An 18880-nucleotide genomic window follows, 5' to 3' on the forward strand; every position below is an offset into this window, starting at 1 on the left:
AATAGATAAGACAAAAAGACGTGAGTTTCATGATGAAATTTTATTATAAAAGTTTGTCTTCACGTTTGAATCATATTCAGTCCTCAAAATTAATTTTTTTTCTGTGATCAATTTGTGGTTACTTAATCAAATAAACAATCTGCTTGGTTCGGATCAGCTCGCCAATTTCCAGAATAAGATGCAAAAGGCACTAACGTGTGCGTGCGACTTGCATGGTGTACCTGTCAGTCAACCAATTGTCAACTTTTAGTCATAGAGAAATGGCGCCGGATTTAAAAATGTATACACGCATCCGCTTCCGCATTCGCGAATACTTAAAAATTTACATTCGTTACTTCAGTACTAGAAAGATACTAGTTTTATCTTTGCTTCAAGCATTGAAAGTTAAAAAATGGTCCATAATTGTTTGACTAATCTCATTTCACTGGAGACTACGTTTTTTAATACTTTTCACGGGGTAACTTCCGAAACTTTTCGTACAATTTTGACGGAATTTGCAAGACGTTCTATTCTGATACTTACAATTAGTTAATTACAGCAGAAATACTACATTGTGCAAATTATAGATTAACCTTTAAAGCGAATCGTGGGGTCTTTCGTGACTGCGTGATTTTTCGTTATGTGTATATTTTGTGAACAAGAAGGTACGCGGCATTCTCCCCTTTACAAAAAAATAAAACTGGGACTATTGGATCTTCAACTAGAAGCCTCGTAGAACTTGCCCGAATTTTTGTCAAATTTTTGGAGCGCTTCAAATGGCGAAAATAAGAGCAGGACGCGAATACTGAAAACCACGTCTTACTTTGAAAGTTAAAAACGTGTTAATATTTGTCAAAATTACTTCAAAGACGAACTGATATTATCAAATTTTAGCAACATGGTGGCAGAAGCGAACCGTAAACAGTACAACCCGATGCTTCGTGGAATTTCTGAAATGATTCTCATCCCAATACCCTTGTTTCTTTAGCACGGACAAACTGCCCTTATGCTCGCGGTGTCTCATGGGCGCAAAGACATGGCCAAGCTGTTGCTGGACGCCGGTGCCGCGGTCAACATCCAGGACGAAGACGGCAGCACGGCGTTGATGTGCGCAGCGGAACACGGACACACGGAGATCGTGCGACTCCTGCTCGCCCATCCGGACTGCGACTCGTCGATCGTCGACGTGGACGGAAGCTCGGCTTTGAAAATCGCTCTCGAAGCCGGGAACCGCGACATCGGGGTGTTGCTTTACGCCCACGAGTACGTCAATCGTGGAATAAGTCCGTATTCCTCAATGAGGAGAAGCCGCCGAGGCTCCCAACCAACGACACCAACCGGAGGCCCATCGCCATCGGCGCCCGTGAGTCCGGCACCATCGAGAAGGTTTCATTCTTCAACCATGTCGTTGAATTCGACAAAATATTTGTCCAAGTGAAGGGAACGAATTTTTCGTTATTATCAGTTAATAACGGCGTTTTTTCCGATCCGATGATCACCATTGAATTATGATCTGCTATGGAGACTGTTGTATAATACCAACACATATCTAGAAATGATGGAAGCACCTGTAGGAGAGGAGTGCATTTGATTTCTTATTTATCGTATTATGTTTTTTTATTTTATTTTATCTTTTTATTAAACCAATGGCTGCTCGAAAGATGACGATAATTTCAGATGTGATGTTGAAACAATACCGTGAATATATGTATAAGTATGCCGGATAATATCACGGTTACAGTCGTACGTCTATGCCTGACGGAATACGTGTTATTCGTGATTAACCAAAATTTTACTTATTCATTTCTTACAATGTTTTCACGTTCTTTCTGTAACATTGAATGTTCGAAAAAATTATCTGGCATTACGTGTGTGCGTTGGCGCGCGCGCGCGTGTGTGTGTGTATGTGTATATGCATGTGTAAATCTGTTTTTTGACAGAAATACACATCTAATTCAAAATGATTTCCTATAATTTCGCATGGTCTTTGAATCATGTCAAACCTCACTAACAATGAGATACGTCAGATACGTCGTGCAAGTAAATCAAAGTTGAGAAATATTTTTTTTTTTACTTTGAGTCGATTGTAGATTAGGACTCTTGTATATAATATCTAAGGATTGTTTTTCATTCCAAATTAAGGTAAACATTACGTATACATTTTTGTTAATATTAATACAATTTCCCTTCTCTTCTTTGCTTCATCTGTTTGTCTTAACATTTTTTTTTTTTATCTCTTCTCATTTCTATTTCATTAGAATAAAGGAAATATTTTTCAATTGGTGCTGTAATTAATTATCTGCGGCACATGTCTTGCCTGTTATACAATATAGGTATTGTACTTCTTTGAATCGTTTTTGATTTACAAGAAAGTGAATTTACAATTTGAATAGTTATATATTAAAAGTTTCGAGTATGGAATCTTCGAGTACTGTGAAGAAACTTGATACATACAGACTTATTTGTATAGATGAAAGATAATATATAGGTATGCATAGAACAGAGCACAAACATTCATTCATGAAAACAGGTGGTCCGATAATTGAACCTTGCATTTTGTCGATTATTGAAATGTTCACGAATAACATACCAATAACATATTGTCACACGAGGAATGAAGTTAATGGTCTTCCAGCGCACTGTATGACGCGTAGAGATTTCGAATGACAGATTACAGAGTAACGTGTAAACTACATTCCAATCTAAATATCGAAGCTTATTGATCTTCATCTTTCTGGAAATTTATTGATATGTACCATTATCAAATTCATGCCAATTGCGAATAGACTGAAAAGGCCTAATATCAATTTGGGATCAAACGAATCAGCACCTATAACGATGATACTCTTAATACAAATATTGACGTGGAGCTGGCTGCTAAAATTTTTGAAAAGACACATCAGTATAGATGGAACAAGTCGATGGGAGGAAAACGACAGAAATAAACAGTAAAACATTTAAACGGACAAAGAGAATTATTGTGTTAGGGGTGCTTTCCTCGGCAACTGATAAAGTACGTTATATGTAAAAAGAATATAATAATGGTAATAACAATTGTTAAAACACTACCATACGTAGTAACTGTCATGCTTCTAACGAAGCGCGTGGGTTTTAATGGTCCACGAATTCTATTCAACTATTAGAGGAGAGTATTTACTAAGAGAGAGGGAGACGTTAATGCGAGGCAGCTGTATTGTCTTTATAAAACCTGCACCTCGTGTAAGATTTTTATTAGATGGTTGTGAATATGAAACTAAGTTATTTATATCAAATTATATAAGTTGAAAATATAACGAGTATATTATTCACGTATATACATGTATATCTATATATATATGGCGAATATATGACGTGCACTGCACGTACGTAGAACCACATACCTATAATAGATATACATATATCGCTGAAAAAAATAATAATTTTACTATTGAAAATATTAATAATAATGTTCTATCTGAAATAGTTTAGAAAAATTCTAGTTACTATAGAAATGTGTTTTAATTGTTTGTGCCTTTGTATCTTGTATGTAATATAGTTATTACAATTTAGATAATCTGAGTGGATTTGTTACTATCCACTTCTTTAATTATTATTTTCCCGTGATTTGTTAAAAATCAATTCTTTATTTGAGTTAAGCCTTTGACGCATAACTTTCTGCTGTTATTGTAGTCTGGTTTACAACTCAAATTTTTCTTCTCGGCTGTTGGAGGCTATGCTTGCATGGCAACACAACACACGTAAATGATGCACCTTTGAATGCGATCATGTTGAAATTAGTAACTTTATAGAGGAAAAACAGTTATTTCGCCATTTTGGAATTGTCTGAAATTCAGTAGACCGTAACAAAACAAAACACACTCACATTTCGAAATTTTAGTTCCTTCAAAAGCTTCAAAATCATTGTAAAATTCAGGAAATAGGGATTTTTTCCCCAATGTTTCATTACGGTAACGTTACTAACTTCAATCTCGTTGAATGTGACGGAAACTCTTTTGTTTCGCCTCCGATAGTTTTTTTTTTTTTTTCACGCGTCGCAAAAAAGTATTAATATAAGAATCTGTACCTTAATAATACTCGATTCTACGCTCACTCTTCATTTTTGTGCTGTAACCGGTATAATTACGCATTTGCTGAAAAACAGCAAACAATAAAACAAAAATTACACTCCACACGGCGAGACCCAAATCGAGATCACTATAAACCTAAAAGTGCACAAAACAATGGAAACTCGAACCACGAAATTCACCTCAGCTACGCCAGCGATTCTTACTTCAATAACTCGTTTCCTCTTAGAGCTAAACATCCACGATTCTTCTACTTACTTGACCGTCATTTGTCGGCAACCACTTACGAAAATACGTTACACAGACTGAATATCGCGATCTTGATTTGATTGTGAGACTGTTGTCGACCGGCGTTTCACTCCAGCTGTTCGAGAGCGAATGACGCGGACCAACGCGGACTGTCAAGCGGAGCTCCGATTCCCGGAATCGTCTCATCCACCAAGTTTTCGACCAATCAGAACTGTGCGCGGGAAATGCGCAAAAATGCCTAGGATGTGTACAGAATTGCCGTTGATTGCAGCGTCAGGCGTACGTTTGAATTTTCCGATTACTCGGCGAGTAAGAGAGACTCTGGTAAAGGGTGTTTCACTGAGAAAAAAGTCACACCACGATTAAAATATTTCATGATTACTTGTATTTTATAAAGTGATTACGAGAGATTACTTGACAAATAATTTTACATTGCGTAGGTGATTTCTCACGATTTCTAAGATTTCATATCATTTCTTAACATTACAACGAGATTTCTGTTATCCTAAAAGATTTTTCATAACTGCCACTGATTAGTAACGCAGACTTTTATTTCAATATTACTAATTTCAGTGTAATTTCGGATTTTATGAAATTATTTCGAATAATATTGACACCATGATTCCTTGAGTGAAACGTTTAACTGCGTTTAACAAAATCGCAAACCTTCTCCTTCCCACAGAACGCTACTGTATCTGCTGCTGAACCATGAAATAATCACGAAGAATACAGATGAGTTGTCAGAAAAAATTAGAAGCGACGCAACCCAACACACAGTGCGCATGCGCCGTGACAAAATCGTATAATACATAAATCTTCTCAACACATAACCTGAAATTTAGTACGCATGGTTTTGTGCGTGAGCTGAGATCGTGATATTTTGAAAAACAGATCGCTTCACAATTGAGGGTTAAAATGAAATTGAAGAATCTACGAAAAAATCCGTTGAAACGTGAAGTCCCATTGGAGGAAGAAACTGAAGTTAGCGAGATCGCGCCACCCGAAAATCCCAAAGTCTCATTGCCGAGCGACAGCAATTTTAATCACATAAAATGCAAAATAGTTCGCCATAAAAAAAGTGAACAATTTCGTAGGCAAAAGGCGAAGGCTAAAAAAGAAGAAAGGAAAAAACGCCAGAGGGATGGCGAGCCCAAAAAAGTCCCTCACACCATCGAAAGTCTGCGTGAAAAGGACGAGACTACAATCCAGGGCGACGTTGATGCGGAGGAAAATCTTGAGGTCAAAGTAGATTTTGAGCACGACGAGTTTGCATCCTATTACAAACACACATATGAGCCCAAAGTACTCATTACCTACTCTGACAACCCTCTCAGAAAAACGAGAATATTTGGTCGCGAGTTGACTCGCATCATTCCAAACTCTATATCGCTCTACAGAAACAGATCGGGTGTCAAGAAGATGGTTAAAAGTGCAATTGCCAAGGGATTCACGGACTTGATAGTGATAAATGAAAATATGAAACAGCCAAGTATCCTTTTCAATGGCATGAAAATTGACATCCGTGTCTTATCCATTTTGCTCCAATTTTTTTAAACTATTGTTCTTACATTTCCTTAATAACGCCGATCAGATGGCATGCTTGTTGTGCACCTGCCCGATGGTCCAACGGCGCAGTTCAAACTTAGTAATGTTAAAATTACACCAGAGTTGAAGCGATCGCATAAAGAAATAACCGAGCATCGTCCAGAAGTGATTTTAAACAATTTCACGACCAGGCTAGGACATTCGGTTGGAAGAATGCTTGGGGCGTTGTTTCACTACGATCCCGAATTCAAGGGACGCAGGGCAGTCACATTTCACAATCAGCGAGATTATATTTTTTTTAGACATCATAGGTAGAATTAAGCTTGTTGAATTTTCAATTTAACAATCTTTCCAACGATAAAATTGGTTAATGCATCCATTTTTAATCCATCCAGATACGAGTTTGACCTAAAAAAGGGGAAAGCAAAGCTCAGAGAATTGGGCCCAAGATTCACCCTAAAATTGAGATCTCTGCAACGAGGGACGTTCGACAGTAAATATGGTGAATACGAATGGATAATACAAGGACGTCGACATGCCATGGAAACTAGCAGAAGAAAGTTCTTCTTGTAGTAAATAGACATCGTTTTTGCCGTATATGCCTTGTATACGTATGCATAATTTTTACTGGATGCTGAATCGAAGCCTACTGAAATACGTTTAGGCACGTGAACATAAATAATTTTAAATCGTGGTATTCAATGTTTATGGAAATCATATTTTCCACTTTACAATAAACAAAGTATCCTGATAACTTGTGCTTGATTCTTATCAGTCTTGCAAAGTCGAAGAATTACTCTTCTACGGGTTATACGGTAACTTGGTCCTCTTCAAAACATACACAGCTGTGTGCAACCCGCCCATATTAACCCCGAGCATTTTTATCACTTTGAATAAATTGCTTGCGGATTGTAAAGCCTGCAAGATGCGAAAAAAATGAATTTTCTAATGCGTTTCAAGTATTACAAATATCTTGTGAAAATTGAGCCCACTTGCCATTTGAATACTGCGACGATCGTAAGTCAGTAGAACCAGACGTCCTGTACCTAGTTTTGCAACACGAGCCAACTCTGTAATGTATCTTTTGTAAAGCACTCTGTTGTCTGTCATTGAACCACTTCGCTTTCCGAATGGCTGAAAAATTAATAACAACGAACAATAGCAAAAGACATATGTTGTATTGGCATATAAGCAATGATATGCCTACCATGTCAGTTACCACAATGTCAACATAAGAATCTTTCAGCGGTAATTTGGCGACACTCCATGTGATCAGCTCTGTCTTATGATTGATAGATTGAGCATCGATATTTAACTTTGTTCTAGCAACAGCTTTCTCATGATTATCTCCACACAAAACGTATGTATCTGGGAAAGCGATTGCTGCCTATCAAATTGTAAAGGCATATTAAAAATATTGAAAAATAGCTGTGTTTTTTTGTCAAATCTATTCAAGGGTAATCGTTCTACCTCGATCGGTATGGAGCCTCCGCCACACATTGGATCGATTATGATATCCCCTGGCTTTGGGTTCGCAAGTCGTAATAAACTATAACACACAGTAGCTCGCAGCGTAGTTGGGCCAAAGTGAATAATATTACGGCGATGTTTGGACTCATGAGTTATGCGAAGACAGGTTGCCAGCTCATCTGTAAATGTGAGTAAGCAGATCAAAAAACTTCAATTATTGAAGGATGAACCTCAATATGTATTTCACATTTTAACTGTGCTGAGGAAACCCACTCTGAACTAGATTGCAAATGACTTCCAGATGGTACATGGTCAAGTCGACTAGCCAGAAATATTTATCTTGTAATTCTCCCCCGATTACTCTCGCAACTTGACCAGATTCAAAGGCATGAGAACCTGTTCTTTCGCAAGTCACTCTGTACTTGAGGATGTCTTCTTCACTGGATAGGGACGGATCTCTACCCCGTTTTCTTCCCTTCCTGACATCCCCTACAACTGCATCTTCCGGGGGCTGATTTTTTTCAGCTTTGAGCAGTTTATCCGCATCTTTAAATTCTTCTTGTTTAGGGTAAAGTTTGCCACGAAAGCCAGTCATTGCTTTCCATGCTTCCAAACCCTTTTCTAGCCTGAGATCTTTCTCTATTGCATTTTTTAGCAACGTCAAATCAGTCTCGCCATCATCTTCTGAGAAGTTGAATTGACGGACATCGGATACCAGAAAAATATTGTCAATCGATCTCATTTCTTTTACCTGTTTTTTTTTTTTTTTTAATAGGAGCAAAAAGAAAATTTGTACAAACGATGATCGAATACCGGCATCATGATAATATTGGCAATAGTACTTTTGAAAATTGGTCCAGACGTATGTTAAAATAGATTTTTCCACGCTCCTTGACAACGTGTAAAGTCGTATCCACCTTCTCTTTGCATTCGTCAACCGCCTGCCATTCCAAACCTGTATCACACGTTTAGGTTATGTTTAAAGAAACAAAACAAACGCAGTAACACGTGTATTATTATGTGTTGTACCTGTGTCTACGGTAGTTCCGATTGTATAGACGCTTTCAGCTTCTTCAGATTTCTTAAATAGCTTGTACAAGTCAGATTCGTTGATATCCGTCATCGTTAAATCGCACTGATAAACAAGTCGAAGTCACGATGCCGATTTTCGACGTGTAAGTATATGGAGTCTGTATCAAAAAGGCGGAACTATGACCCGCCATAAAAGAAAAAAAAAAAACGTTCGAACATCAAAATTTCAAATACTCAACAGATTGACATTCCAATTCTAAGTTTAGGCCTTTCATAATAACGAAATTTTGAAAATAAACGTTCTTTGTATTTTACATTTGAATGATTCAAGTAATTATTCTATTACACATAACATGTAGAATTAGAAATACCATTCACCAATAACATGTCATTCATACGGTGGAACGTTGACTGAAGAATATATATTCTTTCATAACTAAAATTATATTCTTCAGTCAATGGGTAGACTAAGAATGCGCAAAAAAGTTGGAGCGTGTCTCTACACCTTATAGAAATTATTTAAATTTAAGAACAAGCCATAACACAATAAATACAGCAATTGAAAAAAGGAAAAGGTAAATGATGTAATAATTATGTCCTGCCCTCGCCATACGCAATACTCTAGACACAGAGGAAGTCAGGGAGCCACTCGTCCTCTCAAAATCTTCGTCCTGAAACAAAATTTGAATAAACATAATTGTAAGACAAACTCTAATTTCAGTAATTGGTCACACTGAATTCTGTCAGTTTGATTTTCCGCATTCTGTTTAATTAGCCTCCTTACTAACCATTCCATTCAACATTTTTTCCTGGTATTTAACCTCGGTACCAATATCAATGGACACTGCCTTCAGGAGGCTTATTTTGTCCTTCAGTTCATCGGCTATCCGTTCGTTCTCTTCCTCCAGAGCATCGTGAGAGGTGCTTGGCAACGGCCCATAAGCATACCCCCCTGAAAACGGGAAGAAAATACCTTTAGTTTTAACTTGACAGACAAGATTTGTTTATTTATTTTCAGCACATCCGACTAACCCGAATGCGACCGCCTCATTTTTGAATCAATTTTGAAATGTTCCGAGGACTATCTGTGACTAGTTGTCCCGTGCGTTCTCCTCATTTTCCTGGAACAAAACACTGAAACACAACTAAACTTACTTGAGATCTCGACATAACCCCAAAATTCGATAATAATTTGCGCTTATTTTCTACTTGGGCGGATGTCAGGCGAAAGACATAAAAAATAAAAACCACCTCAAGCTGTGCAATCAAGTTTTTATTCGTTACCTTTTTCGTTTGCTACAAAATTGAACGTATAAATTTCGCAAACATTGCAAATGACGTGTCCGTTTCGTTCTCTCGGGACCCGATTGTCACTCGGTGACGTGTCACAACAAGAAACGAGTTGTGATCGTCGGCATTTGAACAAACAGTAAGAATGCTATCGAAATCGCTGGTTGGTTACGTCTTACGGCCTGCTTATGGCTACGCTGATTCAATCTTTTCAACCTGACATTATGGCCTCTCATTAGTCTGACCGAATGAGAAATACCTATTATAATTGCTAATGTAGTACTAAATGCCTATTTTTCGCGTAGGGCTGCCCCATTTAGTCGAATGTTACGCTTTAGCTTCATTATCGGTACGATCTTACAGAAAATATTATTTTGACTGGTATTAAATATTGTCACTTATTTATCAACGAATATACACTACCGTTTAAGCATGGTAATTCAGAATTATTTATACATTGCTTTGAACAAGTGTAGTCTCCATGTTTGAAAACCTCAAACGTATTCTTGCTACGGGTTGATTGTGAAATTCTCCATTGCCAACGTAATCCACTAGGGAAAAAATAGGCTGTTTCAGGATTCGCGTCCACACGTGTACAAGTAAATTTCGTTTGCCTCCGTTTTCTCCACAACGAGTTGTTTAACGAGTGAAGTTATCAATATTGAAGAGTTTTTTCCCTCGAATATTCATAATAGTTTGAACGGTTAAGATTTAAATGCAATACGAGGTAGAAATGGTAGATTAACAGTAAGATACATCTTAATTAAATTTTTATACTCAGAAAAATATTAAACAATTTTACTTAAACCTAGGTTTTTCAAAACAGTGTACACGATAACTCGAACTGTAATAGATGAATCGATTTGAAGTTTGGTACTCGTATTAATAAAAATACAGCGTATTCTCGAGCAGAAAACGGCAAAAAATATTCACGATTTTTTTTCGTCATCAAACGAGAAGAGAGGTAAAGAGCATGTTTTTTATTTTCCTATCAGACCATTTACTCTAGGCTCCATGTATCAGACCATCGATATTTGCGATGTCATGTACACCGTTTGACCACGCACGAAACCATCGAACACCATCGGTTCTTAATTTTGTCTTTTCCTACAGGTTACAATCCAGCCGCATATTTCTGAAGTAATGCGATCGCACGGTATAGCGCAATTCTTCACCGAAAATAATGCCAAGTATCTTAAATAAAACGAGGGGATACTAATCGACCTGTTAATCTGAGCAATAAAGAATGTGCAATGAATCAATGACTTAGTTGTTGGAAATAAAATAACTGCATATAGTATAACTATGGTCATTTTTATTACGAACTGGTATCAAGCATTACAAAAACTAGGCACTGTCGCACCTCGTCGCAATAATCTTCGAGAAGATTGTCAAAATCAAGTTGAATTATGTCCACATGTTTAACCTCACTGCAAAACCTATGCTGGCGCAGCTTCTCACTTGGTATCGTGAGTAATAGTTAATGTATTGTGGTAGTAGAATTGCCTTTCTATTTCGAATCTACTGGAGCAGGCGGTACAGCAGGTTTCAGTCCTCGAATGCTGAGGTCGTAAACGACTTCCTCGATCTTTTTAACATCGTATTTCAGGGCGTCAAACCGTTTACGAAGAGAGTCATTCTTCAGATTGAGGAGTCGGAATCCAGCGTTCAATTCATTCACAAACCTGGATATTTCTATTGGTCGATCATAGTCTCCACTCGTTACGCTGTTGACTGCAAAGCGGCACTAGAAAAAATATTTATAAATAATGTACTGCAGTTATGGGTGAACGATTTTCACAAATAATAATGATTTTTCGTGAATACCAATTCTGAAGATAGCTGCAGAAGTCCCATCAAAAAATCTTCAAGATCCAAGTGAAATCCTTCCTCTCGATTGCTCTTTACTTAAATTATAGAGAGATTACACAACTAATTATGGATTCAGGCTTTAGATAATAAGTTGGTAATACTGTCATCGTCAACGTACCTCCCAATAGTTCTGCAACCGTGTCTTTGTGCACAAGAATTTTGACTTCTAGATATATAGTGAGAGAAGCCAGGAAGCATAAACGTTGCGTGACAAAACGCCAATGTTCATGAAATCGGTAGTATTGATTCTCAGGAACAACAGCGGCTAGTTTGGCATAACCCTTTCGTACATCCTCAAATAGACACCTTGCCTTAGTACAGTGTTCCGACACTACTGAGTAAGCAAACAATAAATAAATTGATATACAGTAAATAATAAGTAAATCTAGCAAACAAAAAATAAGATGGTAATAGAATTACAAAATTTACAATCATACTAGTATTTTCCTCGGACACATTCTCATTGTGAATATTTTGAAGTACCATCAGGATTTCTCTTGCACTTTGTTCAATCTCTTTGACGATAGTTCGGATTTCCTGAATGAATCAAGAAAACCGTGTAAAGGTTAATTGACATTGTTGTCATTTTGTGTCGAATTGTTTACTGTATTCGTTGAATTAATTATATTTTTACACCACGTATTATTATTGTCTATAAACACGTACCTCACGGAGTTCTTGTTCCGTGTTGAGGTAATCTTGGAACGAGTTAAAAATCGACGTTACGTTGGTCGACATCCTGACGTGTGGGATTTGTATCTACGTTTACGATTAGCCGTATGAACTCTATCGTGTTTGTCACAAAGTTATCCGAACGCCGGTTGACCACGATTTTACATACAGGTCTGGGAACTCTGGCGATGGGGGTATGTCCTCTTATTGAAGCACTGGTTGTTCCGCCTAGTGACCACGAGTGTCGTTGCTACCGAGGGATTCAGGCTGTGCGAAAGAGATGGAAACAGGTTGTTGACCGTCCGCGGTTTTGAAATCTGTTTCCGTCTCTCTCACATAGCCTGAATCCCTCGATAGCAGCGACACTCGTGGTCACTAGGAAAAACGGCCCGTGCTTCAATAAAAGGACACCCCACCAGTGAAATTTTGAGTGAGTTCCCAGACCTGTACGCACTGATCTCTACTGTGTATACCTATGTATTTAAGACCGTGCGGTTGACTGTCAATTTGCCATTGCAATATTACATATATATGAGATGACACACATACGGGATGTATGTAATATTGATAGTAGTACTTGACGTGAACTCCGTCGTTGATTGAATGTCGCTGGAATCGGTTGTGAACATTCAGTGCAGCCAATTCCAGCACATTTCGAATATTTGTCACTAGATGCAAAGTGAATTGTGTTTCGAATTACTTGACAACGACTAGGGGCTCGATTCTGTGTTTTAATTTTTCAGATTTCCCACCATCCAAGTACTCTGACTGATTTGCAAAGTTTATTTATTATTATATGAAGCTAACTACGAAGATTATCCATCTGTATTCAGCAGGGGTAGAAGTGGTTTTGTGCAATTTTCAAAACTAGATATCATACTGAAAACATTGATTTTATGTCTTTCCATACGTCTATTGGGCTGCCATGCTCGATATATACTAATGTTTTTTACTTCGACATATCGTTATTTGTAACGCTCCCTCTGTGAAAGATGAATGCTGCAATTAGGAATTCAAATACCAAGAACAAAAACAGTAGTGTAGCGAAGGAACAATGTTGAAAAGAGAATGTTTTGAAATTGGTCGATCGACAAAACAGTATAACACCTGACACGAATGACTTCACGCTCCATCGATGATCAGTGCACGGATCATGAATGACGTGACGCCGCGGCTGGTAAGGAGGCGTTCGTTTCACGAGTCAGTGAGCCGAAGGTTCGATTTTTCTAGAAATATTGAATTAAAAGAATTCCTCGGAATTTTCAGTCAGCTAAGAAAATGGAACCGTAGCGGATAGCCGCAGCTTCGAGGGGTCAATACCTTCAGTAACGGGAATCTGCTTCGGAATAACAACGCCCAATATTAGTAATTGTTACAATGGAGCTGGGAGCTGCCCGCTCGCAGCCAGGAACGTATTGTTTCTGCGGTCAATCTTACACTCCCGAACAGTTTATGATACAATGCGATGTTTGTAAGGAATGGTACCACGGAGGGTGAGTCACCTAAATCCTATACGATGCTAGCATAACGAAGCTCCTCAAGCTCCTTGGTTTATAAAAAGTGCGTCTATTGGCTGCTCCGCGTCACAAACCTCTCATGTCAATGTTGTCATATTCGATAATCGAATATCCTCAACCTGTCAAAATATTTTGTGAGTACTTGTGAAACGGTTTTATAACTATGATGATACTACGGCAATAATTTGATACAGAGAAGCGTGGAAATAGTTGGCCTAAACTTCGACAGCTTGATATTTACACTCTATTTTTGTTGACATAACCTAAAAGCATCTAAATTTTTCAATTGATGTTATCGTTCGGAAATAAACTATTAAAAATATTATGCGTACTCGAGAAATCAAGAACTGTTGTTGAGCTAAGATTGTCCACACAGTTTTTATCAAGTCAAAGGAACCCATGAAATATAAATTGTTAACCATAATTTAGGTTAGGTCAAACTCTTTTGATATTTTCAGGCTTTTTTTAAAGCAAACTTATCATATTTACTCTAATTTTTTTCCTAATCATCCTTATAAGCTGTTTAACAATTGTTATAACATTATTTCATTCAAATAGATGTGTATCGGTAAAGGAATATTCGTCAACAGATCTTGATAAGTACCACTGCCCATTGTGTGTGGAAACAAACGGCCCATCCCTGAGTGAGTATAGCCAAGACGGACTTAGTTTCAAGGAAGCGAGAGAAAAGATATGAAAAAATGATAATCTTGATAGTCAGTTTTATTCTTGTTGGATTTAATTTTTTTTGTTCATCACTTGCAGTGAAAACCAGAATGAATTGGCACCGGCATGATTATGCCGAGTCGGAAGCAAGTTCAAAGGCAGTCCAGACTGGGACACCTGTTTTTATAAGAGAGCTGAAATCACGGCATTTTTCAAAGTCTGATGACATCATCAAACATGTCAGGGGTCAGCAATTGACACTACAATATTTACAAACACATGGATTTGAAACACCTGTTATCATTGACGGCAAAGATGGCCTCGACATGACTGTTCCACCTGCAAACTTCAGTGTCTATGATGTAGAAAGTTACATTGGTAGGAGTTCAAAATATTTTCAAGATTTTCGGATTGCCAATAACTTTTCGTATTGCTTAGGTGGAGATAGAGAGATGGATGTGATCGATGTCACCAAACAGAGCAACGTGCGGATGAAGCTTCGCGATTTTGTCGAGTATTACAACGACCCATGCCGTACGAGAGTCCTGAATGTTATCAGTCTAGAATTTACGAACACGGGGTAAATTCTTTGATTTATTTCAACACACATGCCTCAGGAATATTTGATTTTCAGTGTAATGACATTTGAGCATCTGTGCTATAAAATGACAAAATTTTTATAGATTGTCTCCTATGGTCGAGGCCCCTTACATAGCACGGAAATTGGATTGGGTAAATTCCGTGTGGCCTCGAGACTGGCCTGAAGACAGTGAACTGAAAAGACCGGAAGTGCAAAAATATTGCCTGATGGGTGTGAAGGACAGTTTCACAGATTTCCACATTGACTTTGGTGGCACTTCTGTTTGGTATCATGTTCTCAGGGGCGAAAAAATATTCTACCTTGTCAGACCTTCACCAGCAAACATTCAACTTTATCAGCATTGGATGTGTAGTTCTAGCCAGAGTGAAACATTCTTTGGAGACCAGGCAGATGCTTGCTACAAATGCATCATTAAACAAGGACAGACAATGATGATACCAACTGGTTGGATCCACGCGGTTTTGACCCCTGTTGATTCTCTGGTCTTTGGGGGAAATTTTTTGCACAGTTTTAACATACCTATGCAAATTCAGTGAGTATACAAAAAGGATAGTATAATAGATGGAAGGTATAAATTTATACTGGTATATTATCCATTTCAGGATCTATGAACTTGAAAAGAAAATGAAAACTCCCGCGAAATTCCAGTACCCTGGTTTCGAAACTATCAATTGGTTTGCCGCCAAACGACTGCTCAATGAGTTGAAGGAACTGAATAATGAGGAGAAAAAATGCCCGCCGTATTTGATGCAGGGTGTTAAGGCATTGCTAAGTATATTGAAACAGTGGAACACCGACAAAGACGTAAGAATAAAATCGGAAAACATTATATTGTGATGAATAATTTTATCCTTTTTGTCTTTGCTGATTTCCGGACAGGTGCTTGGGGCACATTAAACAAAGGGCTCTTTGCTTTTCAGTACAACATGACGAGTCGCGGTCAAATACCGCACACGATAAACAGTCAGAAATTATTGAAGGACTTTAGCAAGGATATAAGGCACGCGGAACGTTACTTAATATCCTTAAACCCTCCGAAACCGGAGCGCGAGAGTAAACGGAAAAGAAAAAAGCCGTCGAACAAAGATTTCGTTGATTACGACGTTGCCGATCAAATATCTGGAAAGCCGGTAAAAGTGAACGCGAAAGAGACGTTAAAATCAGATTCGAAAACCGAAGTAGACGACATTTCGCCTAGTAATAGACCCCCGCTAAAACTGACACTTCCCAAACCATCTATGTATCCTTACAATAGTTCAAACGTACCGTCGGAGGAAAAAACCCATCTCAATAACGAAAAACCGAAACCGTTGATTAAATTAGGGAAACAAAGTTTGAAGGTGATTAAGTTTAAGCTCGGGGACAAGGAGGTGATAAGAAGCACCAACGAAGCGATAAACAATTTCGGAAATTTCACTACCGATCACTTGATCGAAACTCCTAAAGAATTGACGTGGAAACAGAGTTCTGTTTATGATTTTCACGACGGCAGTAACGAGAGCAGCTACAGTGGCTTCACAATCGATGAAGCGCCGAAACGGAAAAAGCACCAAAATCCGAAAGCGTCGAAAAGTATGTCGGCCGATAAAAAATTGAAACGGGATTTTGACGGCGACGTTGACGTCCTTACCGATCCTCCCAAAAACGGTATAGAGGAACTCCTCAAAGCCTCAGCTTACACGCTGGGAAATGCCGCGCAACGGGTCGACACCGCGTAAGGATAATAAATACTGTTGATCGGGTGTAGAAATATAATTTTTACCTCACTTTTTGTTTCAAGGGCACCGACTAGTGTCTCGCAATACGGTCAACCAACACCGCCGCCAACCGGGTAAGAAGGAGTAACGTGTGCATGCAACCGCGTGTCACCTGTATTTTTAATTGTTCGTTGCTATACGTTATGGTTTAACGCGTCTTTTGACGCGTGAAATATTCAACCGCGTAGGCTGTTATAGGATATATAATTGTAGTTTAAATTTAGAACGATTTTTAGATCGCTGTTAGTTATGCCGTAGTAGTGTTTTTTATTTCTTGATGTCGTAGTATGTGTAAATTGAAAACGGCTAGTTCTGGCAGGGCATCACCGTCAACGCGTGAGGCCATTGCCGGCATGCTGTCGTTTAGCGAGCAATGCTACTCAACGACGTCTGGAAGCCCCGAAAAATCAACCAAGTCCGAACAGGAAGACGAGGACGATCAGTTGATTGAAAATATTGACAAAGTTCACCAGGACGAGGATTTTAGTAAGCGTAATTAATTATCACAAGCTCGAGTAGCTAAACGAATATCCGAATTTTATTTTTCGACGATCCACGATGTTCATCTCCATTCATTGCCGCAGTTTATCCAACTCTCGATGCCTCGGACGACGAGGAATTCATATTCAAACCCCGGGGGAAACGCCGCGTAGATGAAGCCTGGAATCCCAAGGCGAGAGTCGGCCCACTCTTGCCAAAAACGAACCGTCCGGCTCGCGAAGGCGTCAAGAAAACCTCGGTCGAAAAGGGGCTGGAAGCTGCGGCCGCGAAACGAGCCAAACAACATGTGAGCGAGGTTTAATCACTTTACGTATCGGAGTAAAAAGTTCCGCTCATACATCGAGAAGGACATAATTTCGGTCTACGACTTTCTAATCATTTCGAAAGTATCTCTATCTTATTTTTCTTTCTTTTTTATAGCCTGTGGCTAAACGTACTTATAACAAGAGAAAACAAAAAGAAGTCTTACTGCCGGTTATACCTGCGCCAATTGTCGTTCCCGCGCCGATGGAAGAGGTGGTTACGACGACAGATAGCTACGGTTCGATACTGACGAGTCCGAATCGGTTAAAAGACGTGAAAGCAAAATTGGCGGCCCCAATTCCTGCTGGTTAGTTTATTGGTGGATACATATATCGATTTAATGCGAAGAACGCGGTTCTTTAATAACTCTTATAGATAATGATAATACCCAAGATTTAAAATAAATCCGTTTTATTGCAGAACGAAAACCGAAGAAGGGTATGAAAACCGCGAAGCAACGGTTAGGAAAGATTTTGAAACTTCATAAAATGATGCACTGAATTTTAAACCAGGTGATAATATTTGAATCTGAAATAATTTGAACTGCAATCGTGTCCCCGTGTATTTGTAAAAATAATATGTATGCGTTACATATTTATGTGTAAATATATGAACAATTTGTATATCTTTTCATGAAAGATATTCGGCTAGACTTATATATATATATATATATATTTAAAGAATTGAACAGAAAAAATTTGTAAACCGAATTGTCGTCAAAGTATCGCGCATTTATCTCTACACGCACTATCTTATAAGAGTGAAAATTTTTTAATTATATTTTAAATCGACTGTCTTTGATAAAATAAAACACTATATTAAGACTGGTTTCTCATCTAATAACTTTTATTAACAAAAATTGGAATAAAAAAATCATAATACATCACACATTCCGCTACCAATTTTCTTTAATAAAAGGTTGATCTTAAATTTCCAAACCTATTACTCTTCATTTTCGCGTCGACAGTTATCGCAATACTGTGGTAATAAAAACAATCGCATCAACTTAAAAATTTGAAATACAGATTTGCGTGAATGCTACATCGTGACGTCAAAAACCAGGAAATTTCCTTGAAGTATCGTGTGGTCGTGTGCTTCTACAAGATCAGAAATTATCAATATTCCACAATTGTGTACATATGTATCAAAGCAGCCAAAAATGCGTAAAATTTTCTCAAATCGACGAAATATACTTGTGAGTCGAAGTCACGAGGAAAATCTTGTGCCTAATAAAGTGATATCAGAGTTTTTCTAATTTTTCGGGACTCAGAAACGCTTGCTTTGCTGGAATGCAGATTTTTCGGTAATCAGCTTACTTCACGAACGTGTATATTGCGTTCGATCATTGCGCTTAATTCAGCC

General features: G+C 38.2%; 6 protein-coding genes and 1 long non-coding RNA gene across 19 annotated transcripts in view; 4 read left to right on the top strand and 3 right to left on the bottom strand.

The window, feature by feature from the left end:
* The window catches only part of LOC107219714 (KN motif and ankyrin repeat domain-containing protein 2), a 28225-nt gene extending 24142 nt beyond the window's left edge, over window positions 1-4083 (top strand). For 4 of the 6 annotated variants that reach the window (XM_046739869.1, XM_046739870.1, XM_015658033.2 and 1 more), the window contains one exon: window positions 968-4082. In XM_046739869.1, the coding sequence (XP_046595825.1) occupies window positions 968-1417 (450 nt within the window). In that variant the 3' untranslated portion in view covers window positions 1418-4082. Of the gene's footprint in view, window positions 1-967 lie in introns of all 6 variants that reach the window. The other 2 variants (XM_015658032.2, XM_046739868.1) reach the window with 1 other exon arrangement.
* Window positions 4084-5094: 1011 nt separating this feature from the next.
* LOC107219718 (probable ribosome production factor 1) lies at window positions 5095-6591 on the top strand. Its single transcript, XM_015658040.2, has 3 exons — window positions 5095-5781; window positions 5884-6148; window positions 6233-6591. Exons 1-3 carry the CDS (start codon window positions 5208-5210, stop codon window positions 6408-6410), a joined length of 1017 nt encoding a protein of 338 aa, XP_015513526.1. The 5' UTR covers window positions 5095-5207; the 3' UTR covers window positions 6411-6591.
* LOC107219717 (THUMP domain-containing protein 3) lies at window positions 6535-8478 on the bottom strand. 2 transcript variants are annotated; one of them, XM_046741465.1, is made up of 7 exons: window positions 8337-8478; window positions 8150-8262; window positions 7581-8058; window positions 7308-7486; window positions 7045-7224; window positions 6834-6971; window positions 6535-6755 (listed from the first exon to the last, which is right to left on the bottom strand). In XM_046741465.1, exons 1-7 carry the CDS (start codon window positions 8428-8430, stop codon window positions 6639-6641), a joined length of 1299 nt encoding a protein of 432 aa, XP_046597421.1. In that variant the 5' UTR covers window positions 8431-8478; the 3' UTR covers window positions 6535-6638. The 2 variants fall into 2 exon arrangements, with proteins under 2 accessions (XP_046597421.1, XP_046597419.1); XM_046741463.1 differs by having other exon boundaries at window positions 6834-7224.
* Window positions 8147-10163, bottom strand: LOC107219703 (BET1-like protein). 3 transcript variants are annotated; one of them, XM_046741466.1, is made up of 4 exons: window positions 10053-10163; window positions 9372-9473; window positions 9128-9291; window positions 8147-9010 (listed from the first exon to the last, which is right to left on the bottom strand). In XM_046741466.1, exons 2-4 carry the CDS (start codon window positions 9388-9390, stop codon window positions 8855-8857), a joined length of 339 nt encoding a protein of 112 aa, XP_046597422.1. In that variant the 5' UTR covers window positions 9391-9473; window positions 10053-10163; the 3' UTR covers window positions 8147-8854. The 3 variants fall into 3 exon arrangements, with proteins under 3 accessions (XP_046597422.1, XP_015513502.1, XP_046597423.1); XM_015658016.2 differs by lacking the exon at window positions 10053-10163 and adding an exon at window positions 9624-9779; XM_046741467.1 differs by lacking the exon at window positions 10053-10163 and adding an exon at window positions 9624-9749 and having other exon boundaries at window positions 9372-9484.
* Window positions 10164-10245: 82 nt separating this feature from the next.
* Window positions 10246-10899, top strand: LOC124294731. The gene is made up of 3 exons (XR_006904663.1): window positions 10246-10376; window positions 10456-10593; window positions 10743-10899. It is a non-coding gene; the product is annotated as an uncharacterized LOC124294731 (long non-coding RNA).
* A 25-nt stretch (window positions 10900-10924) lies between these two features.
* Window positions 10925-12456, bottom strand: LOC107219708 (translin). 2 transcript variants are annotated; one of them, XM_015658024.2, is made up of 5 exons: window positions 12168-12456; window positions 11939-12038; window positions 11620-11832; window positions 11457-11536; window positions 10925-11376 (listed from the first exon to the last, which is right to left on the bottom strand). In XM_015658024.2, the coding sequence occupies exons 1-5, from the start codon at window positions 12237-12239 to the stop codon at window positions 11140-11142; spliced, it is 702 nt and encodes a 233-aa protein (XP_015513510.1). In that variant the 5' UTR covers window positions 12240-12456; the 3' UTR covers window positions 10925-11139. The 2 variants fall into 2 exon arrangements, with proteins under 2 accessions (XP_015513510.1, XP_015513509.1); XM_015658023.2 differs by having other exon boundaries at window positions 11620-11835; window positions 12168-12450.
* Window positions 12457-13117: 661 nt separating this feature from the next.
* On the top strand, window positions 13118-18403 carry LOC107219702 (histone lysine demethylase PHF8). 4 transcript variants are annotated; one of them, XM_046741459.1, is made up of 13 exons: window positions 13118-13350; window positions 13440-13666; window positions 14249-14334; window positions 14456-14734; window positions 14795-14936; window positions 15040-15489; window positions 15560-15761; window positions 15878-16671; window positions 16738-16788; window positions 17001-17200; window positions 17299-17501; window positions 17636-17825; window positions 17939-18403. In XM_046741459.1, exons 2-13 carry the CDS (start codon window positions 13551-13553, stop codon window positions 18016-18018), a joined length of 2793 nt encoding a protein of 930 aa, XP_046597415.1. In that variant the 5' UTR covers window positions 13118-13350; window positions 13440-13550; the 3' UTR covers window positions 18019-18403. The 4 variants fall into 4 exon arrangements, with proteins under 4 accessions (XP_046597415.1, XP_046597416.1, XP_046597417.1 ...); XM_046741460.1 differs by having other exon boundaries at window positions 17025-17200; XM_046741461.1 differs by having other exon boundaries at window positions 13119-13350; window positions 17034-17200.
* Window positions 18404-18880: the final 477 nt, after the last annotated feature.

This window comes from Neodiprion lecontei, chromosome 5 (genome assembly GCF_021901455.1).
Source record: "Neodiprion lecontei isolate iyNeoLeco1 chromosome 5, iyNeoLeco1.1, whole genome shotgun sequence".
Taxonomy (NCBI): domain Eukaryota; kingdom Metazoa; phylum Arthropoda; class Insecta; order Hymenoptera; family Diprionidae; genus Neodiprion; species Neodiprion lecontei.